Below are 24752 nucleotides of genomic sequence, written 5' to 3' on the forward strand. Positions count from 1 at the left end.
AAAAAATCACCTGTATCTACAGCACCTACAGTAACTTCACCTCACTCGTTCACTCAAAGAAAATGCCACATTAGATTATTTTTGAAAGTGTCAGTTCAGCATCAGTTCTTTTACAAGTCAATTTTTAACATATACCTTTGTTAACGTCAACAACCTTTGCAAAAAAGGTTGGAAAACTGTGAAAGTTGATGCTACAACACCAAGACACCACAACAGTGTTTCCTTAACTTTGCGAAAGGAGTGAAACAGCGCCCCCAATTTGACGCTGGTGGTCAAAAGGTGTACTGCATCCATATTTACCATTGAGAATGAATGGGAGAGAGTTAGTATTAAAGGAACAGGCCACCGTTTTTACATACTGAGATATGTTCTTACCTTAGCTTTGACGAGTTCTTTAGGACCTGTCTGATCTTCAGTCACGTAAACACAGCGCAGACGGCGTTAGCATTTAGCCTCTCCCTCTCTCCTCTATAGCTCCAAAACAGGTCAAGATAGAAGCTACCAAGCTCTTCCACGTTTTCCCTGTTTAAATATGGTTACGTGAAGTGTTCCACTACAAAGTATAATTACACACAATTAAACAATGTGGATTTTCTAAGCGGATAAAAGGGGGAACTATAATGTAAGGCGTAATAATACCATGAGTAGTTCGAAATCCGAGCAGTAATCTTCACTTTACTGTGCGGATGCCAAAGTAGTAGTATCGAAGTATAATGTATCATGTCTTTGTATCTTTATTTAGTAGAAAACTATAACAATAATTCAGCGTTAAAGTATTTTTTGAATAATTAGAGAGAGTTTAGATTTTTCTCAATTGTTTTCCCCCTTAACTGTTTTCAAACATGACCATATATGGGCGATTCCAGAGAGGCCGTCTGTATCTATTCTCTCGTGTTTTGTTTTGATGACATTAACTACACACTGCAGATTTTATTCACCTGTGTCCACTTTTATTTGCATTTAACTTACTGAATTGTAATGACTAAAAATGCATGAGGCTCCTCTCGATCGTCCGGCTTTCGTAGAACTGTGGTTATATTTGTAACTGTATAATGTGTATATAATAACAGCTGATCCGAGATGTTAAAAGTCCTTGATTTCACTCAGCGCCGCCTTTGGTTTGAAATGAGGGACTTCACGTTTAATCTGTTTTGCTGTTGTCTCCTCTCACTCCTCTCACCGCTGCCCCCTAGGCCCTGGAGGGAGCACCGTCCGACCAAATCCTCCCGCAGAGCCAAATGCCCCAGTACTACGCTCAGCAGCCCTGGGTACACAGCTCTGAATGCTCCACTCCTTTGTTCTCCTTCATCTCCTTCATCCTCAGAGTCACCGTGCCATCCTCCTCCTCCTCCTCCTCCTCCTCCTCCTCCTCCTCCTCCTCCTCCTCCTCTGCTTCTGTGTTTGGTGCTGGTCACGTCAGTGGTTTTATTAAAGGGGACACATTCTGCTCAAAAGTTCCATTTAAACACATTTAAGCTGAGATGCTGCAGGTGATATTAGAGATATTAACTTTTGGTCTAAATTACTTATAAAGTGCAAGCATAACGTTGTCCAGGACACGCGCCTCAAATGAAATGCGCCGCTCTGTGAGGGGGTTAAATGCCCCCCATGGAAATGAAAGTTAACCCCTTAACTCCCACCTGGACCGAGCACATTTTCTCTAGTTTGGCTTTACCCCAGTCCAAAAGCTTCTGGGAAAAAAGCTGTGAAAAATGGCAACAAAACTGAGATGGAAACAATGATGGAAATGTGACAAAAAAGTGAGAAAACATTGACAAAAAAGTGACGAAAAATTGATGAAAAAGTGGCAAAAATGTCACAAAAAATTGACAAAAAATAACAAAAAAAATGACAAAAATTTGATTAAAAAATTGAAGAAAAAATGACAAAACTATGACAAAATGTGACAAAAAAAATTACAAAAATGTGACAAAAAATGACAAAATGTGACAAAAAAAATAACAAATGTGATTAAAAAAAATGGATGGAAAAAATGTCAAAAAAATGACAAATGTGACAAAAAAATTACAAAAAAATATGACAAAAAAATGACAAATTTGATGAAAATTGGACAAAAAATGACAAAAAAAAAAGTCAAAAAATGGAAGAAAAAATGACCAAAAAATGACAAAACTATGACAAAATGTGACAAAAAAAATTACAAAAATGTGACAAAAAATTACAAATGTGATAAAAAAAAATTGATGGAAAAAATGTCAAAAATGTGACAAAAAATTTACAAAAAAAAATGACAAAGATATGACAAAAAAATTTACCAAAAAATGACATTTGATGAAAATTGGACAAAAAATGACAAAAAAAATGTCAAAAATGTGACAAATGTGACAAAAAAATGACAAAAATTTGATTAGAAAATTGAGGGAAAAAATGACAAAAATGTGACAAAAAATGACAAAATGTGACAAAAAAAATGACAAATGTGATTAAAAAAAATTGATTAAAAAAATTACAAAAATGAGACAAAAATTTGACAAAAATATTACAAAAAAATGACAAAAAAAGTTACTGAAAAAGTTACAAAAATGAGTTGAATACCCAACAAAAAAATGATGGAAAAAAAATCTGATGACGTGAGGAAAAAGATCCTCTCGGTTCAGGCGGGAGTTAAGAGGTTACTGAGCACATGATCAACATGTGATGTGCGCACACTATGAGTTTTCCATTTAGTTTTGTTTTGTGAGCCCAGAGGCACATTTTATTATAAAGCGACTTTGAAAAATAAAGAAGCATTGCCAATAATAATGAACATTCAGACTATTTTAGGTCAAAACCAACTCATTTGTATCGTACTTGCACCGTGATAAACTGAAAGAGACGCAGCACAATATGTCCCCTTTAGTTTGGTGATTCTGTGTTTTAATAAATCCTTTTGCCGGGGTTTCTTAAACTCATGGACAAGTCTCTGCTCCATGTTTGAGCTCAGGAGACCGGAGCCGCCATTTTGAGTCGTGCCGTTAATGTGAACGCGCTTCACATTGGACAAAATGGCCCCCGCGTTTGTCTGGTGTTTTCTGGTCGCTTCACCTCTCACGTCATCCCTCTCTCCGTGTCGTAAAAAAACCATTCACTTCATCCATCGATGTCGCTTCACTTCGTTTGTCAGTCCTTGGGAGATTCTACATCCTGCATCCTTCTCGTGTGTTTTCGTTTGGTGATACTGCAGGCGTTTCATGCTTTTCTGTGCGATTTCTCCCCCACCAGGCGACGGACAGAGCAGGGGGGCTGAACGGAATGGACGGGGCTGGACTGAGACCCTTCGATTTGGTCATTCCCTTCACCATCCAGAAGGGGGAGATCACAGGTAACGGCACACGTCCTTTTTTTCCTCTACTTGCATAAAAGTACAGACGCTGCAGGTGAAAATACATTTTTTCCGCAGTGGTTGAAGTGGAGATTTTTTTTTGCTAGTTTCCCTTTAACCAGAGGCGTAGCTGCCTGGGGTCCCCAACAGTCAAGGGCCCCCATGGACCAACCCGTTATTCCGACGCCTGCAGTAAAGCAGAATCCGAATAGTTTTTATTGCCATTGTTTGAAAACAGGTTCACAAACTAGGAATCGTTCTCAATGAAGACGTGCAACAATAAACATAGAAACATATAACAGAGTTGAGATAAAAATAAGCTATAAACTCTAAACCAGGGGTCACCAACGTGGGCCCTTTGGGGCATGTCCAGTAGCCTTTGGGACTTTTTCTAAAGTGTAAAACACTTATTTCTTGAATCTAATTCTTAAAATTACAGTTATTTTGGTTCTTGTGACTCAGTATGAGTTTAAAATAAAGCTATTTTAATATAATATGGGGTCAATATCCTATAAGTGAACAGTGTACGTTTAAGTCTTTAGGATTTGTTTTTAACTGGTAGCCCTCGGACAACTTAATGCTCTTAAAGTAGCCCTGAGCTGAAATAAGGTTGGTGACCCCTGCTCTAAACTATAAGGCTTTAGACAGTCCCTCCAGGATTTCGCATGCTTTTTTGTGATTGTTGCGGGGTAAAATGCCTGATTTCGCAGGCCATTTTTCCAAAAGTTGCGATGAAAAGTTGCAAATATTTTCGACTTAAAACAATATATTTTTACGTACAAATGTTACTTTTCTTTGTATTTTACATCAGTTTTAACCAAAGAGACTGGGGAATAATACAAGACTTATAATATCTGTTATTTTAGATAATTGTATCATTAAAAAGTCATGAAATGTGAATGGTGCCAATTCATATTCAAAACAAATTCATGTTAATCACAGACAGTAACAACAGAAGAAAGGACGATTTCTGGGTACCAAATTCACGCACTTCCCTTTTACAAGAAACCCCTTTTGTTTTTGTGATCAGTTTATGAAATTCTTTTGACATTGTTCAAAAATCATGTAACACAATCACGCAATTCAATCAAATGTATAAAAAAAATGTACTTGGAAAATACGAAGGCAACGAAACATAAGAATCAATGTTGACAAATTTGAAACGGTCATTGATTTAGATGTAAAGTATTATTGTACCTTGATATCGGCTAAAACAAATCAAAAACGGGCGAGCCGTCTGTTCAGAGCCAGCTCAGATTTTTGAAAAAAAAAGGGGCATGACATTTATAAGACAATGTCTTCCTCATGCTCCTATTCAGCATTGAATACTTTGCTGTTGTGGTTATTATGTCTGTAATAACGTCATGGCTGAATAAAAAAATTTGAACTGAAAAATTTAACTGAACTGAATTTATAATGACAGACTTTTTACTCATGTCTCCACCAGATTATGTTTCTAGTAGTAAAACCAGTTTATTGTAACACTCATCATGACCTAAAGAAAATGCTGTAATAATACGGCCCTTGCCTTGTTAATGCCCGATAAACCAACAGTCCAAATAGGAAGCAGGAACATTGTGGCTAATCTTCAGCCTCCTGTGATAACATAAACCTGTGTGTGTGAAGGCGAGGTGCGGATGCCGTCTGGGAAAGTGGCCAAACCCGACATCACGGACAACAAGGACGGCACCGTGACGGTGAAATACGCCCCTGTGGAGGCGGGGCTTCACGAGATGGACATCAAATACGACGGCATTCATATTCCTGGTACAAAAAAAACACACACAAATACATTGGTAAAAACAGGATCTTTAGTAAAACTGGTCCGCCGTTTCAGGGAGTCCTCTGCAGTTCTTCGTGGACTACGTGAACAGCGGAAACGTCAGCGCGTACGGGCCGGGGCTGATCCACGGGATGGTGAACAAACCCGCCGTCTTCACCGTGGACACCAAAGACGCCGGAGAAGGTAAGGCTGCGTCCGAAACCATCAAGTTATAGCCTCTAACACGAGCAACTAATCTAACCTTTCATGGGGTCGACTGTTAGATCGAAGCTCTAGTTCACTGACTGCATAGAGATCTACTTGCCCTATTCGACCGTCCTTACCCAGGGGGAGGGGAAGTGACATCACCAACTGCTCTTCTTCTTCTTTAAAGTTATAGGTGGAGTTCAGGCCAAACAAAGACATTTAAGGCGAAAAAAAAAAGAAGAAAAATCCATTGCTCCTTCACATTTCCCTTTAGCCTTATTTTATCTCAGCAGCTGTTTCATAAAGCTACAGTAGCAAATTAGCACAAACTGCTTTCATTTACCAAGGCGGCTCTTAAAACCTCTTACCACCCGCCAAAACCAAATCCATTCTCTCCTCTTTGCCATTGTCGTCCCTTTTTATTTTTCTTATGTGTTTTTGTCACTTTTTTATTACTTTTTGGCTGGATTTTTGTCTTTTTTGCTGGATTTTTGTCTTTTTTCTGCTGGATTTTTGTTATTTTTTTTTAATTTTTTTTTTTTTTTTTTTTTTTTTTTTTTTTTATTATTTTTTTCATTTTATTTTATTTTTTTTTTAATCATATTCAAAATTTAATCATCAAACATGCTCTAACATACTGCAAAATACAGGGATCAAATGTTCATATTTTCTTTTTTTTTTTTTTTTTTTTTTTTTTTTTTTTTATTGTGACAATTACAAAGAAAAGAAAACAAGAACAACAGACATTACAAAGAACAGACAACAGATCTCATGTGACATTAAACATTTTATTGTTTTTTTTATTGAATTTTTTTTTGGGGGGGGGGATCTTTGTATTTTTTGCCGGATTTTTGTCTTTTTTTGCTGGATTTTTGTCTTTTTTTTTGCTGGATTTTTGTCACTTTTTTTGCTGGATTTTTGTCCTTTTTTTTGCTGGATTTTTGTCATTTTTTTTGCTGGATTTTTGTCATATTTTTTTGCTGGATTTTTGTCTTTTTTTTGCTGGATTTTTGTCACTTTTTTGCTGGATTTTTGTCTTTTTTTTTTGCTGGATTTTTGTCTTTTTTTGCTGGATTTTTGTCACTTTTTTGCTGGATTTTTGTCTTTTTTTTGCTGGATTTTTGTCTTTTTTTTTGCTGGATTTTTGTCTTTTTTTGCTGGATTTTTGTCTTTTTTTGCTGGATTTTTGTCTTTTTTTGCTGGATTTTTGTCTTTTTTTGCTGGATTTTTGGCCTTTTTTTTGGTGCAGTGACTTATGGGATGGCACATAGCTCCTAATCACCGGTTAGTTAGCTTCAGATGTCCCTATGCTAAAGTGGCTATGATAGTTAGCTTTGAGGCTTCTTTTCCTAACTCCGTCCTAACTGACAGACCAATTCGGACGCTTCTTATCATGGCGGACACTGACGCACATCCTGTTTGGCTCTTACCAATCTGTCTTCTAATCATTTATGTTTCACTGTGAGGTCAAAGCGAGGCGTTTGTGTCTAACTCTGCTCTGACTCTGCAGGAGGTCTGTCCCTGGCCATCGAGGGCCCGTCCAAAGCCGACATCAGCTGCGTGGACAACCAGGACGGCACCTGCACCGTGTCCTACCTGCCCGTGCTGCCCGGAGACTACAGCATCCTGGTCAAATACAACGACAAGCACATCCCCGGCAGCCCCTACGCCGCCAGGATCACCGGTAACTCCTTAAAGCAGTACTAAGTAACGTGTTTACCTTAATAAATCCTCCCCGTAGTCCCTGTGGGGGTGATACAAGTGTTTATGGGATGATTGGAGGGTCTTTTATCGCCCCCTGGTGTCTCTGGACAGAAAACCATGTTTGCAATTTGACTGCCACCGGACCGGAGTCACCAATACACACTAATGGAATCACGAAGAAGAAGCTAACATGCTAACGGGCAAAGCTAACTGCGGGCTAACGTCACTTTAAACAGTATTTACAGCCAAGTTTGAGTGAAAAAAAAACATTTCCATTGTATAATTGGATGCACAGTAACCCTCTGTCCCTTTGTCTTTTTTGCCTTTTGTCTCCAAAAAATGAAAAAAAAAATTAAAAAAATGAAAAAAAAATGAAAAAAAAGACCCAAAAAAATGTGACAAAAAATAACAAAAATTGACAAAATTGTGACAAAAATGACAAAAAAATGACAAAAAAATTACAAAAAATGTCAAAACATTACAAAAAAATAACAAAAAAATAACAAAAAAGACAAAAAAATGACCAAAAAATGTGACAAAAATGACAAAAAAATAACAAAAAAATAACAAAAAAAGACAAAAAAATGACAAAAAAATGTGACAAAAAAGAACAAAAATTGACAAAATTGTAACAAAAATTACAAAAAAATGACAAAAATTTACAAAAAAATTACAAAAAATTTACAAAAAAATAAAAAAAAAGACAAAACATTACAAAAAATAACAAAAAATGACAAAATTGTGCCAAAAAGTGACTAAAAAATTACAAAAAAATTACAAAAAAATTACAAAAAAATGACAAAGTGACAAAAAATGACCAAAAAATGTGACGGAAAAAATGACAAAAAATGAGTTGAATACCCCCCCCCTCCCCCCCCCCCCCCCAAAAAAAAAGATGGGAATAAATCTGATGACGTGAGGAAAAAGATCCATTTAGATGAGTTTTGTAGATCTTAGCTTTCAAATAAGGCGTTACACTGGCCTACATGATTTGGGTAAAGCTGAACTGGTGAAAATGCTCTTGGTTCAGGCGGGAGTTAAGGGGTTTTTAATGCAGGCAGAGTAAAGTACTAAAGAGTTCAGCAGACCTCACGTCACATCTACAGCTAACACGAGCCATGAGTCGCCTGCACAGCGCCACCTGCTGCTCTGGAGTGTATCTAAATGCAGTTTGTAACACGATTCCTGTCTTTCCTCCAGGCGACGACTCGATGCGCATGTCTCACCTGAAGGTGGGCTCCACGGCTGATATTCCTCTGGACATCGGGGAGCTGGACCTGAGTCAGCTGACCGCCTCCCTGACCACGCCCTCGGGCCGCGAGGAGCCGTGCCTGCTCAAGATGCTGCGCAACGGGCACGTGGGTGAGTGCCAGGCCAGACGCGTTTAGATTCAGCCTTTAGAAACATGACTCTGACTGAACTGATGATGAAATGACCTCTCGTCGCTGCAGGAATCTCGTTCGTTCCGAAGGAGACCGGGGAGCACCTGGTGAACATCAAGAAGAACGGGCGCCACATCCCCAGCAGCCCCATCGCCGTGATGATCAAGCAGTCTGAGATCGGAGACGCCAGCCGCGTGCGCGTGGCCGGGCCGGGCCTGAGCGAGGCGCGGACCTTCGAGCCGGCGGAGTTCATCATCGACACCAGGGATGCAGGTGAGGAGCGCGCCTCACTGTTAAGGCGAGACGCTGCAGGTGAATAGGGGAAAAAAATAAATGTAGAGATGTCCATTTGAAACTTATGCTGAACATCACAGATATAAATATGAGAAAAAAATGTATTGCACTTTTTCTGTCATTTTATGTTTTCACGTAAAAATAAGGCATTTTGAGCATTAAAATTGCCAAAATTGTCTATATTTTGGGCAACGAAATCAAAATAATGAGCCAGATTAAAATGATGGTTTTATTTTATTGACATATTAGTGACTAAGATTTTTTCAGAGGGGATTTTGGATATTTTGTTTAGTTTTTCAATAAACTAATCATCAGTGAAAAAATCTGTAAAAACTCAAATTCCGCTTCCGTTTTTTTGGTTTCAAAGCTGAATAAATCAGGCTAGGAATTAGATATTAAAAAATCCTTCTGAAAAAACCTTCAAAACATTGTTGTGTCTCAGCCTGTAAAGTTTGGAGTCTGTGGGAGCTTCTATAAGGGCTCAGGCTCTGCCCGAGTGCGGCTTCTCTCATTCAGAGAAAACAAGCCCTGAAGTTTTGTAGCGAGTGCGCATGCTCGGCCCGTTCTTCCACTTTTCCGCTCCAGCGTCTCGTAGGAGGAAAAACACCATATTTGGGTGAAAGCGTCATCACGGGGCCCCTTAGCAGGACACGTGGATGTCAAATCTGTCAATATTTATGAATGAAAACCCGCGGGAAAGACGGACTTTCTACTTCCGGGTCGCCCCCACCTCGCAGACAAAACATCATAAAATAAACATCATCATTTTTATATCTGACATGAAAACTAAGATGTGACGAGATGAGGATACGAGTTATGTTCGGTGTTACATAAAGTCTCTCTAAATCAATCCGCTTTACTCACTTTATACAACACAGTGATTATACCATATTTAACTTACTGTGGAAATTTGGGGCTCAACCTGTAAAACTTATAAACAGCCGCTGTTCATTCTACAAAAACGGGCTCTGAAAACAATACATAATGTTAGATATAGAGATCCATCGAATCCACTCTTTATTAAATGTAATTTACTAAAATTTGAGGATATAGTAGACTATAATATCCTACAGGTTTTGTATAAAGCAAATAGAAAAATATTGCCAGTGAACATCCAAGAAATGTTTGAGAAAAGAGAAAGTCACTATAATCTGAAAGGAACGTCTTTAACAAACCCAGGTTCGATTCTAAAGCAAAGGAACGAACTGTGACAGTGACAGGAATCAGTTTATGGAATAAACTCCAGAAAGAAGTGAAAAAGTCAGAAACTCTCCTGGAGTTTAAAAAACACATAAAAGCTACAATGTTAAAGAAGTATGAAGTATTTGGACGTGAATAATGTGGGATATTTGATTTGAACAAACATGAAGACAACGGTTTGTTTCTTTTTGACCATTTGTAAACATTCAAGAATACAAAGGTTCTGTGTTTAATATATTGAAAAAACTGAATATAGAATACAAAAACATCTGTTAATACTGTAAATATATATATACATAAGACTGTAAATATATGTATGTAGACATAAATACAAACCATTTTCCAAAGGACAACAGTGGGAAGTGTGAAGTAACAAAAGGGGCAGATATTATAAGTTCTTCTCCTCTGCTCCGTTTCATTCATACTGTGTTGGCGGTTTTATTGTGATTGCGTAACATCACTTTTGAATGAAATAAATAAATAAAATGAAATGAAAATGAAAAAAAAAATTGTGGACGATCAGCAATGTGAGTTATTTACTCCAAAAAATGTGTTAAATGTGTTTTGAGAAAAAGGGCCTTGAAATTGTATTGTCCCATATGAGTCTATGGGGAAAACATTGAATAAGCGCAATATTTAAACATGTTATTGTGAAGATTAGGCATATTTTCTGTTTTTAACCTTTTATTGGAAATGTGACAAAAAAGTGACGAAAAATGGATGAGAAAGTGGCAAAAATGTCACAAAAATGTCACAAGAAATTGATGAAAAAATGACAAAAATGTGACAAAAAAATGATTAAAATGTGACCAAAAAATGACAAATTTTTTTGTCAATTTTTTTAATCAAATCTTTGTCATTTTTTGGTCACATTTTAATCATTTTTTTGTCACATTTTGTCGTCTTTTTTCGTCATTTTTTGTCACATTTTTTATCACATTTTTTGTAATTTTTTGATTTTTTTTGTCAAATTTGTGTGATTTTTTTGTCAATTTTTTTAATCAAATCTTTCACAAATTTGACAAAAAAATTCAAAAAATTACAAAAAATGTGATAAAAAATGTGACAAAAAATGACGAAAAAATGACGAAAAAAGACGACAAAATGTGACAAAAAAAGACGAAAAAACGTGACAAAAATGACGAAAAAATGTGACAAAAAAATTAGATTTGATTTGAAAAATGACAAAAAAAAGACAAAAATGTGACAAATTGACGAAAAAAATCCAAAAAATGACAAAAATGTGACAAAAAATGACAGTTACAAAAATGAGTTGAATCCCCAACAAAAAAATGACAGAAAAAAAAAATCCGATGACGTGAGGAAAAAGATCCTCTCGGTTCAGGCGGGAGTTAAGAGGTTAAAACGATTCTTCTTGGCGTCCAGGCTACGGCGGTCTGAGCCTGTCCATCGAGGGCCCCAGTAAGGTGGACATCAACACCGAGGACCAGGAGGACGGCACCTGCAAAGTCACCTACTGCCCCACGGAGCCGGGCAACTACATCATCAACATCAAGTTCGCCGACCAGCACGTGCCAGGTGAGGCCCCGCCCGGGTTTGTGGAGAGTTTTTAGTTTCATGAGTGGTTCTGAGCGGTTTGTGTGTTTGTGTCTGCAGGGAGCGCGTTCACGGTGAAGGTGACCGGGGAGGGCCGGATGAAGGAGAGCATCACGAGGAAGAGGAGGGCGGCGTCTGTGGCCAACGTGGGCAGCCAGTGCGACCTCAGCCTGAAGATCCCCGGTACGGGCCCGCAGCTCGCAAAGAAAACAATCAGAAACCAAATCCAGTCCTTCAGCAAAGAACCGCTGGCTCTCAAGATGATTTTTAGGAACATTATCACACAAATCAGAGAGTACTTTTAGCATTAGAGTACCATTAGAGTTAAATGGGAGAAACAAAAGGTAGAAATGCTGTTAATACACCCAATGAGGTCATGTATTATGTACAACACTGCCGTTTGAAGGAAGTAAAGAAAGAAGAATCGCTTTAACCTCTTAACTCCTGCCTGAACCGAGAGGATCTTTTTCCTCACGTCATCAGATTTTTTTTTTCCAGCATTTTTTTGTTGGGTATTCAGCTCATTTTTGTCACTTTTTTGTCTTTTTTTTTGGTGATTTTTTTTGTTGTGTTTTGATTTTTTTTGTCAGATTTTTGTCATTTTTTAATCAATTTTTTTCCTTTTTTCCGTCAATTTTTTGTCACTTTTTTGTCTTTTTTTTGGTCACATTTTTGTCATTTTTTCATCCATTTTTCATCAATTTCTTGTCAATTTCCTGTGACATTTTTGTGACATTTTTGCCACTTTTTCATCCATTTTTTTTGGTAATTTTTTGTCAATTTTTTTAAATTGTTTTGGCAGATTTTTGTAATTTTTTTTGTCAATTTTTTGTCACATTTTTGTCATTTTTTCGTAATTTTTTTAATCAAATCTTTGTCTTTTTTTTGTCACATTTTTGTCATTTGTTGTAAATTTCTTGTCACATTTTAGCCACTTTTTCATCCATTTTTCGTCACTTTTTTGTCACATTTCCATCATTGTTTTCGTCTCAGTTTTGTTGCTTTTTCACACCTTTTTTTCCAGAAGCTTTTGGACTGGAGTAAAGCCAAACTGGAGAAAATGTGCTTGGTTCAGCTGGGAGTTAAGGGGTTAAGGAAGAAATGACGAATCTTTAGATGAGATTAAACCTCTAGTTGTAGTTATTCTCTTAATTCAGATAATTTTCTGTCATTTCAAGTGAAAAACAATTGTCTGATTTGAAGTGGATTTAATTCTTGTTCTTGTCGTTGTATCTTGGATTAGTTCAAACCGACTCAAATTCAACATAGAAGAACTTTAATTCAAGCCATTTTAAGTTGATCTCATTTAAGATGGTCATGTTTCCAGTGTTGTGCTTTACTTTGGGCTAACGAGATGTGGTTTCAAAGTGTTGAAATGTCCCGTTTCCCGCCGGTTCCTCAGAGATCAGCCTGGCGGACATGACGGCGCAGGTCACCAGCCCCTCGGGTCAGATCCACAAGGCGGAGATCATGGAGGGGGAGAACAACACGTACTGCATCCGCTTCGTGCCCACCGAGACCGGGGTCCACACCGTCTCCGTCAAGTACAACGGCGCCCACGTGCCCGGCAGCCCCTTCCAGTTCACCGTGGGGCCCCTGGGCGAGGGAGGCTCCCACAAGGTCCGAGCCGGGGGGCCGGGGCTGGAGCGCGCGGAGGCCGGAGTGCCGGGTGAGTGAGGGATGCGACCGTGTGTCACACCAGGAGTAGGGATGCACCGATACCACATGCTTGTACTCATACTCGCACTCATTCATGAGGTCCCGATACCAGAAACCGACACCAGAAACCTCTCAGCTGAGGAGAGAAGAAGCAACAAACTGGAGAATAGTTTAGTGTAAATACAATAATCCACATAGAGCTGACTTTATTACAGACTGCGCTCTCTAAACCAGAGTCTGAGCTGGATTTAACCAGAGCTAAACGTCTGCAGTGTTTACAACATACAGGCTAACGTTGCTAACTCGCGGCTAACAGTTTTGGCCATTCTGACGCCGTTTTAAGCCCAGGGGTTTTTTCATCTGAAAAACTAACCCAGCGACTAAAAAGTCCTCAGAAAATCCAACTTAAACACATACAGCATGTTTATATTGAGAGAAAATGAGCTGCAGCAGAACAATGAAAACACTGTAGCGACTCGCTAAGTTACTACAAACACATGAGAGAGCATTTAAATAACCATCTCAATACTATTGTTTAGTAAAAATACATAAATGAATAAAGCTCAGGCATTGAGGAGCTTTAGGACATGGGCTTTTCTGTCTGTGTAAAGTGCAATAAAAATGAAAAATTATATTGAATGAAAATAAATAAATAAATATTATCAGCACAATTCTAATATAACTGCTCTTAAATGTGTCGCCGACTTTACTTAAGGAAATGTACATGAGTAAATTAACTAATTACAAACCAATCTGCTGTGAAAAAAGTAAGAATGTTGAAGAAAATGCCTTGTACTTGTATTGGAATTCAGTATTCGGTATCGTACTTAAATCAAAGTACTCATATCGGTTTTAGATAAAGTGGTGTCGTTGCCTCCCTAACCAGAAGTCTCCTCACCTCTGGACTTTAGAACAGTGTATTGTCTGCAGGGAGTTTGTATGTTACACCAGGCTAAACCACATCCATTTGAACATCAATATACAGATCACACACACACTAAACTCTTTCCTCTTGTGCTGCAGCGGAGTTCAGCATCTGGACCCGAGAGGCCGGCGCCGGGGGCCTGAGCATCGCCGTGGAGGGGCCCAGCAAAGCGGAGATCGCCTTCGAAGACCGTAAAGACGGGTCCAGCGGAGTGTCGTACATCGTCCAGGAGCCCGGTGAGGACGCGGGACTCGGAGACGGAGATTATTCACACATTTATATGATGGAGGACGGAGCGTGTGATAAGTTTTACCTCCCGCTGACAGTTCTCCGTGGCATTGTGTTCGACGTACATGATATATCACCGTCTTATTATTATTGTTACGAAAGGTGACGCAGTAAGACACAATATCTGATGTCTAGTCGTGTCAAAATGCTAATATGATAACTGCAGCTTCTCTAAAGACGTTTATTCAGCCTGTACTTCTGGCTGGGACGGTCGACCCTCATCCAGTTCTTCATAATATATTTCCTGGAAGTATAAAATGTTTGTTTCGGTAGAGCAACATCTTCCAGTAACCAGCCGTACTGCAGGAAAAACGTTCTCTTTTTCAGGTTTTAAATAACATTCATCTTTAAAATAAACCGTTTATTTGCAGGAAATTTTTTAAAGGAACAGGCCACCGTTTTTTCATTCTGAGATATGTTCTTTCCTGAGCTTAGATGAGTTCATGTGTACCTGTCTGGTGTTCACGCGTGTCCTCAGCCACGTAAACACAGCACAGACGGCGTTAGCATTTAGCCTCTCCTCCTCTACAGCTCCAAACCGGGTGAAGATAGAAGCTACCAAGCTCTTCCACGTTTTCCACATTTAAATATGGTTACACAAAGTATAATTACACAAAATTGAACAATGTGGATTTTCTAAGCGGATAAAAGGGGGAACTATATTTTAAGGCGTAATAACACCAGGAGTAGTTCGGTGTCCGTGCATCAAAGTGAAGATATTAAAGTCGAAGTTGGTAGCTTCTCTCTTCACCTGGTTTGGAGCTATAGAGGAGGAGAGGCTAAATGCTAACGCCGTCTGCGCTGTGTTTACGTGACTGAGGACACACGTGAAGACCAGACAGGTACACATGAACTCGTCTAAGGTAAGAACATGTCTCAGTGTGGAAAAACTGGGGCCTGTTCCTTTAAAACTAAACAAGATCAAGGAAAATCCGTCTGAAAAAGTCTTTGTAGCTAAAATGCCACAAAATAAAACATTCATTTAACCTCTTAACTCCCGCCTGAACCGAGAGGATCTTTTTCCTCACGTCATCAGTTTTTTTTTTTCCATCATTTTTTTTCAACAAATTTTTGTCACATTTTTGTAATTTTTTCGTCAATTTTTTTATCACATTTTGGTCACATTTAGTCATTTTTTGGTCATTTTTTAATACAATTTTTGTCATTTTTTGGTCATTTTTTTTCCACATTTTTTGTCATTTTTTTGTCCTTTTTTGGTCATTTTCTTCACATTTTTTGTCATTTTTTGTCATTTTTTTGTCATTTTTTGTCATATTTTTGTCATTTTTTTTGTCATTTTTTGTAATTTTTTTGTCATTTTTTTTCACATTTTTTTTCACATTTTTTGTCATTTTTTGTCATTTTTTTGTCATTTTGTGTCATTTTTTTTGGTCATTTTTTGTCATTTTTCGTCAATGTTTCGTCAATTTCTTGTGACATTTTTTGTGACATTTTTGCAACTTTCATCAATTATTCGTCACTTTTTTGTTATTTTTTTGTCATTTTTTAAATCAATTTTTTGTCATTTTTTGTCACATTTTTATCACATTTTTAGTCATTTTTTTGTAACATCACATTTTTGTCAATTTTTTTGTCATTTTTTGTCAATTTCTTGTGACATTTTTGTGACATTTTTGTAGCTTTTTCATCAATTTTTCGTCATTTTTTAAATCAATTTTTTGTCATTTTTTTATATCACATTTTTGTCATTTTTTTCGTCAATTTCTTGTGACATTTTTGTGTCATTTTTGCAACTTTTTCATCAATTTTTCGTCACTTTTTTGTCAACGTTTTCTCACCTTTTTTCCGGAAGCTTTTGGACTGGGGTAAAGCACAAACTGGAGAAAACGTGCTCGGTTCAGCTGGGAGTTAAGGGGTTAAACCTTGATGTCTCTTCATTTAAAAAGTTTCCCTGTTTACCTTTGTGACTGGGTCGAATATCCCGCTGTATTAAAGCTGTGGGAGGCCGGGAGGGCATCTGACTCACCTGTGTGTCCCCCCCCCCCCCTTTAGGAGACTACGAGGTGTCCATCCGCTTCAACGACGAGCACATCCCGGACAGCCCCTTCGTGGTGCCCGTGGCCTCGCCCTCCGACGACGCCCGGCGACTCACTGTTGCCAGTCTTCAGGTGAGGCTCTGAGACGCACACGCTCGAGAGCGCCCCCGACAGGCCGCGCGCTGAACAACACGCAGCAGCAGCAGCAAACGTGGCTTTATCGGCCTTTCTCAAAGTACCTCATAGTGTTAGTGTTGTAGGATTATATGTGTGCTTAAAGCCACACTGCGGAACAATTCACCTCCAGTTTTGAGGGTGTTTGAGCCGTTTCTACCTCGTTTTCTTCTTCCTGATTAACTCATGTCATTGCTCAAACCCAAAAACTGTCCTCCACATGTTTAAAGCCCATAATCCAACATTATTGACTCGCAGTCTGTTAATCAGGCACCGGAGCTGCTCACAGGCCGTATCCAACCTGGAAGTTATTTTTAAAGAACATTATTTCTCTAGCTGCCAGCAGGGGGAGCCCCAGCAAAAAAGTGACACAAAATCGATGAAAAAGTGGCAAAAATGTGACAAGAAATTGACCAGAAATTGACAAAAAATGGACAAAAAAATGACCAAAATTTGACAAAATTTGACAAAAAATGACCAAAATGTAACAAAAAAATGACCAAAATTTGATAAAAAATTGATTATTTTTTTTGACAAAAATGACAAAAATGACAAAAAAATTTACAAAAAATTTGACAAAAAAAATTGTCAATTTTTTGTCATTTTGTCAAATTTTTGTAAACAATTTCACAAAAATGTCACAAAAATGTCACAAGAAATTGAGAAGAAATTGACAAAAAATGGACGAAAAAATGACCAAAATGCAACAAAAAATGAGAAAAATTTGATGAAAAAATTGATGAAAAAATTAAAAAATGTGACAAAAAAAATTACAAAAAATTTACAAAAAATTTACAAAAAAATGTGACAAAAATGTGATAAAAAAGTGACCAAAAAATGACAAAAATGTGACAAAAAATGACAAAAAAATGACAAAAAAGTTGCAAAAATGAGTTGAACACACAACAAAAGAATGATGGGAAAAAAATCTGACGTGAGGAAAAAGATCCTCTCGGTTCAGGCGGGAGTTAAGAGGTTAATTCTTAGACAGATTTTCAAATGATAAAACTTAATTATCAAACCTGAGGCTCCAAAATAAGGTTGTCCATTCTTAGGCTCCATATGCAGGACACGTCCACTTTAAAGCTCCTATACCTGATTTTTCCATTTCAAACAATCAGGAAACCACTAAACTAAATTGTTGGTTGAGGCACAAACTCATCCCCAATATTCCTCACACATTTGTATCATCCCGATCCTCAACAGGGACAGGTTTATGCTGATCCGGCTGAAGAGCAGCACAGTTTAGCGTCGATGCTCCGTAGTGAAGGCGATTTAAGTTCTCTCAGGAGCAAAACCAGTCAGGTGACGAGGAGGAGATGTTAAATGTTATTAGTGAGGAAGCTGCTGCTGCTGCTGTTGTTCAGCGTCGGGCCGCGGGAAACCAGCGGACTGTGTGTGTGACTCGAGTCTCGGTCTAAAGGCTCCCAACAGCTCCCCGTCAGACAGACAGGGGGCGCTAAAGGGTTAAAGAGGTCCCACACGGGCTGCTTCTGTCTCTGTCACTTCCCCTTTAAGTGCACACCTGAAACTCAAGACTTTAAGTGTCATTAAAGGCCCTATACCTGATTTTTATTAATGATGAAAGAGGAAAACACGCATGTAAATGTTGGTCTGAACTCATAAACATATTTGCAGCATCTTAATTTATCACAGGGACGACTTGGTGACACTTTAGAATAACTACACCTTATGTTTAGCCTTAAAGCAGAACTAAGTAACTTGTTTATCTTAATAAATCCTTTCCGTCGTCCCTCTGGGGGTAAAACAAGTGCAAGAAAACCACAATTACAACTTTCCTGTCACCAATACACACTAATGGAATCACGCAGAAGAAGCTAACAGGCTAACGGGCAAAGCTAACTGCGGGCTAGCTCCGCTTAAACAGCATTTACAGCTAAGTTTGAGTGAAAGAAATGATCTCTATTGTGTAATTGGATGATCAATATCCAATTAATGAGTAAAAAAACATGACATGCAGTTGTGCTAATGGCCTCTAGGGGCATGAGTTACTGAGTACTGCTTTAATTAATGACATTTAAGTTAAAATACTGGAGTTCTTGTTCACATTAAAACACTTACACACCACAGTCTTAGATGTTTTTACCAGCAGTAACTCCGCAGTAGGGATGGGCGGATCGATACCACAGTATCGATATATCGATGCCAAACGGCTACTTTTTGAGTATCGATATTGGGCAAAAAGTATCGATGCTAATTTGCATATGTAAAACATAGGCGTGGCAGCAATTTTAAACATAAAAGGACAATTTACATCTTTGTTTTGAGCCAAAACAGTCACAACAGGAGCCGGGGATTGAACTAAGCCAGGCATATCATTCTGGTTTAGATTCTGTTTGTCATTAAAGTATTCGTTTTAGACTTTGTTTATGTATTTGATTTCACATTAACATTGTATAATTAACCAGTTTAAGTAATATCATTTTAATGTACCTATTAATTATATAAAATAACCAGTTTTGGAGATGTATATTGATTGAAATACATTCACCCATATAAAAATGACCGGTATCGGTATCGAGAAAAATGACCCCAAAAGTATCGGTATCGTATCAATTCCAAAAAATGTGGTATTGCCCATTCCTACTCAGGCTGTTCCACGGCTATTTCCTCCACTTTTTATACTGTTTTTAGCTAATGTTAGTCAATGGAAATGTATGCTAGCAGCTGCAAAGATGGCGGATCTCCATGGTAACTGTGGAATCTCCCGAACACATTTCACAACTTCCGGGGTCACTTTCACAGAAATGCGACAAAAACAAGCTATGAATTGATACAATGTCTGAGTTAATATTAAACTAAAGGAGGACAAAGCTAGTTTTGTTCCATTCCGAGAAAAAAGATCTGGTATAGTGCCTTTATCTGCATTTCTCTGCACGCCACATTTTCCATCAACTACTCTTTCAGTTTCACAGAAATCTTTTTTTTTTTTTTTATACAAATTTTAGGGAAAACTGCATTAATGCTTTGCATTTGTGGTGTTATTTGTGGATTATTGTGTCCAGCTCCTGACCTTGGGCTCTGTTTGGTTGAGAATAGGACGAGGATTAACCTATTGTAGCCTCTAAGACTCTAAGGCAGGGGCGCCCAAACTTTTTGTCTCCGAGGGCCAATATTAAAAAGTGCCTGTGAGTCGCGGGTCAAACACGGCGATGTCAAGCATAACTGCAAATTATAAAGTTGCTTTTTTTGTTGTTTTTTGGATAGCCCGCATTTGCATTGGATTCGATCTATGTAAATAACATGCTATTTTAAAACTATGGCAAAAGCCTAATTTTAGTCAAACAAAATCAACAATTGCAGAAATTTAGTGAAAAAGAAAAAACTCCTGTATCTACAGCACCTACAGTAACTTTACCTCATTCATTAACTCAAAGAAAATGCCACATTTGGTCATTTTGAAAGTGTCAGTTCAGCATCAATTCTTTTATAAGTCAATTTTTAACATATGCTGATGTTGACGTCAACAACCTTTGCAATAAAAGTTGGAAAACTGTGAAAGTTGCTGCTACAACGCTCTGTAATTGATAAATACCAAGACACAACAACAGTGTTTCCTTAAAGGAATAGGCCACCGTTTTTACATACTAAAATATGTTCTTACCTCACTTTAGTCGAGTTAATATATCCCCGTCTGGTCTTTGTCCGTGCGCTCACACATACGCAGCCTCTCCCACATGTCACATAGCTCCGAAAAAGCTCACGATAGAAGCTACCAAGCTCTTCCACGAGTTCCCTATTTAAATAAAGTTACGTGAAGTGTTTTCATGCGAAGTATATTTACACAGAAATGTAGCATGTCGATTTTATAAGCAAATAAAAAGGGGGACTATATTGTGAGGCGTAATGATACGAGGAGCACAGCGCCCGCGTAGTAACTCCTAAAGACTTACCCCGCTCACTTCCGGCAATAACCTTTAGGAGTTACTGCGCGGACGTTTTGCTCCTCGTATCATTACGCCTCACAATATAGTCCCCCTTTTTATCTGCTTATAAAATCGACATGCTACATTTCTGTGTACATATACTTCGCATGAAAACACTTCACGTAACTTTATTTAAATAGGGAACACGTGGAAGAGCTTGGTAGCTTCTATCGTGAGCTTTTTTGGAGCTATGTGACATGTGGGAGAGGCTGCGTATGTGTGAGCGCACGGACAAAGACCAGACGGGGATATATTAACTCGGCTAAAGTGAGGTAAGAACATATTTTAGTGTGTAAAAACGGTGGCCTATTCCTTTAACTTTGTGAAAGGAGTGAAACAGCGCCCCCAATTTGACGCTGGTGGTCAAAAAGGTGTACTGCATCTATTTACCATTGAGATTGAATGGAAGAGAGTTAGTATTAGGTCACTCTCTGCCGGGCCAACAGAATTGTTTCAGCGGCCCCACTTTGGCCCCCCCTGCTCTAAGGTTCTTCACTTAAAACGGCACTCATTTCTCACTTTTCCACTAAAAAGCCGCCGTTCCTCTCACTCCCCCCCCGCACTCGGCCCTCCTCTTTAGCCCTCTTAGTGACCTCCAGGTAAGCCGTGGTAGAACGTGACGGTCCAGCCTGGGCCCCGGTGGTGTTGACGGTGCGAGTGTGTTTCTGAGCAGGAGTCCGGTCTGAAGGTGAACCAGCCGGCCTCGTTCGCCGTGAGCCTGAACGGAGCCAAGGGGGTGATCGACGCCAAGGTGCACAGCCCGAGCGGCGCCCTGGAGGAGTGCTGCGTCACCGAGATCGACCAAGGTGCGGACCACGGGCGCCACACGCCACGCCCACTTAGGGGAGGCACCGGTACCACTTCAGTACTCGCCGATACCGATACGAGTACAAGGCATTTTCTTTCAGATACTTTTTGAAGTGAATACACGGATTATAGACTTTTTCACAACAGATTGGTTTGTAATTAGTTAAATTACTTGAGTAAAAGGTTGAGTAAAAGGAAGTTATATCAGAATTTAATTGAATTTTCTATTTTCATTCAATATTATTTTAAATTTTTATGTCTCTGTCCATCACAGACAGAACAGCTCATGTCCTAAATCTCCTCAGTGCTTGTGCTTTATTCATTTATGTATTTGTATTGAACAATAGTACTGAGATGTTACTTATTGCTGCAGATAAATGGTCTCTTTTCTCCTTTACTTCAGCTCCGTGTGGATTTTCTGAGGACTTTTTAGTCATGATGAATAAGCCCCTGGGCATAAAACAGCGTAAGAATCACCAGAAATGTTAGCAGCTAGTTTAGCAACATTAGCATCATTAGCCTATGTCTTATAAACACTGCAGACGCTGCAGCACTAACAATATTTAGCTCTGGTTAAATCCAGCTCAGACTCTGGTTTAGGGAGTGTCGTCTGTAATAAAGTCAGCTCTATGTGGAATATTGGATTTACACTTAACTATTCTCCAGTTTGTTGTTTTCTCTCCTGAGTGGAGCTGCTCCTGTAGGAGCGCCGGCCACACGGCAGGTGGTATCGGTTTCTGGTATCGAGTACAAGCGCGTGGTATCGGCTCGATACCCGATACTGGTATCGGTGCATCCCTAATTTTGAATTTATGTCTGGGCAGGAACTAAAGATCTGCTGTTGTCCGTTCTCTTATCTCAGTGTTGTTCAACCTTTTTTGAGCCAAGGCACATTTTTTTCATTGAAAAATTCACGAGGCACCACCACCAGCAGAAAATGTAAAAAAAAAAAGTAACTCTGTAGCCAGTTCAGTCTATCTCATCAAAGTGTCTTGAATAGCATCACCGTATAGTCTCGCTCGCCACAATGCCTCTGTCATAGCCACCTGCCGCATCCATGCATCACTAATTCTCTTGTCTCAAAGAAATCAGCGACCTGATATAGAGTATTACATGATTACTCTGCCGATCACTAGACAGCACAGACACTGGAAAATGGTACATTATTTGCGGATAATAATGAATTTGTTTTCAAAAAATCTACTTGGTCAAAATTGGATAATTTCCCACGGCACACCAGACATTATCTCATGGCACACTAGTGGTTGAAAAACACTGTCTTTTCTGTTTGGGAGCAGTGGTAATAATAAAGTACAATATTTCATCATAGTTTGTCATATTTTTGCTCTGTAAAATTAAACTAAAACTACATCAAAATCTTAGACTTTGACTGAGCCAGGACGTTTAGTCACGTGACCCCTCGCCTCACGTTCAGTCACGTGACCCCTCGCCTCACGTTCAGTCACGTGACCCCTCGCCTCACGTTTAGTCACGTGACCCCTCGCCTCACGTTCAGTCACGTGACCCCTCGCCTCACGTTTAGTCACGTGACCCCTCGCCTCACGTTCAGTCACGTGACCCCTCGCCTCACGTTTAGTCACGTGACCCCTCGCCTCACGTTCAGTCACGTGACCCCTCGCCTCACGTTCCCCCGCAGCAGCTGAAAGTCAAATGAACGTGTAAAGCTCCTCCTCTTGTTCCTGACTCCTTGTTCCTTCCTCACAGATAAGTACGCCGTGCGCTTCATCCCGCGGGAGAACGGCCTGTACCTGATCGATGTGAAGTTTAACGGGAGCCACATCCCGGGCAGCCCCTTCAAGATCCGCGTGGGGGAGACGGGAGCGGCCGGAGACCCGGGCATGGTGTCCGCCTACGGGCCCGGGCTGGAGGGCGGCACCACCGGTAAACTCTTCACCTTTTTAGAAATGACTTTAAAGAAAGGGTCACTGCACCAGCTTCACCTTCATCGTTTTGACTTCACAGGGACGTCGTGCGAGTTTGTGGTGAACACGAGTAACGCCGGCCCCGGGGCCCTGGCCGTCACCATCGACGGGCCGTCCAAGGTGAAGATGGACTGTGTGGAGTGCTCCGAGGGGTACAGAGTCACCTACACCCCCATGGCCCCCGGAAACTACCTGATCTCCATCAAATACGGAGGGCCGTACCACATCGTAGGAAGCCCGTTCAAGGCCAAGATCACAGGTCAGAACTTTAACGAAGAAATGTAACGACCTTTAACCTCTGAACTCCCGCCTGAACCGAGAGATCTTTTTCCTCACGTCGTCAGATTGTTTTTCCCATCATTTTTTGGTTGGGGTATTCAACTCATTTTTGTAACTTTGTCATTTTTTTGTCTATTTTTTATCACATTTTTGTAATTTTTTGTCATTTTTTTTGTCATTTTCTTGTCAAATGTTTACCACATTTTTGTCACATTTTTGTCATTTTTTTTGTCATTTCTTCGTCATTTTTTTTGTCATTTTCTTGTCATTTTTTTGTCACATTTTTGTCATTTTTTTGTCAATTTTTTGTCAATTTTTTGTCAATTTTTTATCACATTTTTGTCACATTTTTGTCATTTTTTTGTCTTTTTTTTTTGTCATTTTTTTTCGTCATATTTTTGTCAATTTCTTGTCACATTTCCATCATTGTTTTCGTCTCAGTTTTGTCGCTATTTGCACACCTTTTTTCCAGAAGCTTTTGGATTGGGGTAAAGCCAAACTGGAGAAAACGTGCTCGGTTCAGGTGGGAGTTAAGGGGTTAACAAACGGCGCAGGTCCCTGGAGCCAAACCTCGGTTGTGACTCATCAGTTTCTTTGTTGTGGATTTTCACCCTTGCTTTTGTCACAGGTTCGAAGTTGGTGTCCAGCCACAGTATGCACGAGACGTCGTCGGTGATGGTGGACCCGGTGACGCGCGCCATCAGCTGCTCGCAGGCGGCGCCCGCCCAGTCCGACGCCAGCCGGGTGGTGGCTAAAGGCCAGGGCCTCACCAAGGGCTACGTGGGGCAGAAGAACAGCTTCAGCGTGGACTGCAGCAAAGCAGGCGAGTGCCCCACCTCCGTTTAGTTATGCAAGGGATAATGTATAGAACGCTGGTCATTATCGGGAAAACAAGTACCCACAGCTTTTCAGTGAGGCGATACTCTGGCCTATAGGCTGTGGGCTCAAGTCCAGAAGCTTTGAGATTTGGGTAAAACTGAACTGCAAAAAATGCGCTTGTTAAGGTGGTAAGAGGTTACAAACACATTAATAGTGACCAAAATCCAGCAAAAAATAACAAAAATCCAGCAGAAATGACAAAAATCCAGCAGAAAATAACAAAAATCCAGCAGAAATGACAAAAAATCCAGCAAAAAATAACAAAAATCCAGCAAAAATGACAAAAATCCAGCAAAAAATAACAAAAATCCAGCAAAAATGACAAAAATCCAGCAGAAAAAAAGACTAATATCCAGGAAAAAAATTACAAAAATACAGGGGAAAAAATTACAAAAATCCAGCAAAAAAAGACAAAAATCCAGCAAA

The 24752-nt window shown here is 39.4% G+C and overlaps 1 protein-coding gene across 4 annotated transcripts in view; it reads left to right on the plus strand.

Annotated features, from left to right (window-relative positions):
• Positions 1 to 24752, plus strand: part of flna (filamin A, alpha (actin binding protein 280)) — a 99232-nt gene that overhangs the window by 72655 nt on the left and 1825 nt on the right. For 2 of the 4 annotated variants that reach the window (XM_079580839.1, XM_079580840.1), the window contains 16 exons: positions 1194 to 1268; positions 3223 to 3322; positions 4949 to 5089; positions 5160 to 5288; positions 6802 to 6975; positions 8196 to 8357; positions 8447 to 8650; positions 11258 to 11410; positions 11489 to 11611; positions 12831 to 13097; positions 14111 to 14248; positions 16314 to 16429; positions 21092 to 21224; positions 22951 to 23127; positions 23209 to 23427; positions 24076 to 24270. In XM_079580839.1, coding sequence (XP_079436965.1) covers positions 1194 to 1268; positions 3223 to 3322; positions 4949 to 5089; positions 5160 to 5288; positions 6802 to 6975; positions 8196 to 8357; positions 8447 to 8650; positions 11258 to 11410; positions 11489 to 11611; positions 12831 to 13097; positions 14111 to 14248; positions 16314 to 16429; positions 21092 to 21224; positions 22951 to 23127; positions 23209 to 23427; positions 24076 to 24270 — 2506 coding nt within the window. The remainder of the gene's footprint in view (positions 1 to 1193; positions 1269 to 3222; positions 3323 to 4948; positions 5090 to 5159; positions 5289 to 6801; positions 6976 to 8195; positions 8358 to 8446; positions 8651 to 11257; positions 11411 to 11488; positions 11612 to 12830; positions 13098 to 14110; positions 14249 to 16313; positions 16430 to 21091; positions 21225 to 22950; positions 23128 to 23208; positions 23428 to 24075; positions 24271 to 24752) is intronic. The other 2 variants (XM_079580842.1, XM_079580841.1) reach the window with 1 other exon arrangement.

The sequence above is a fragment of the Gobius niger genome, assembly GCF_951799975.1.
Source record: "Gobius niger genome assembly, chromosome: 22".
Lineage (NCBI taxonomy): Eukaryota > Metazoa > Chordata > Actinopteri > Gobiiformes > Gobiidae > Gobius > Gobius niger.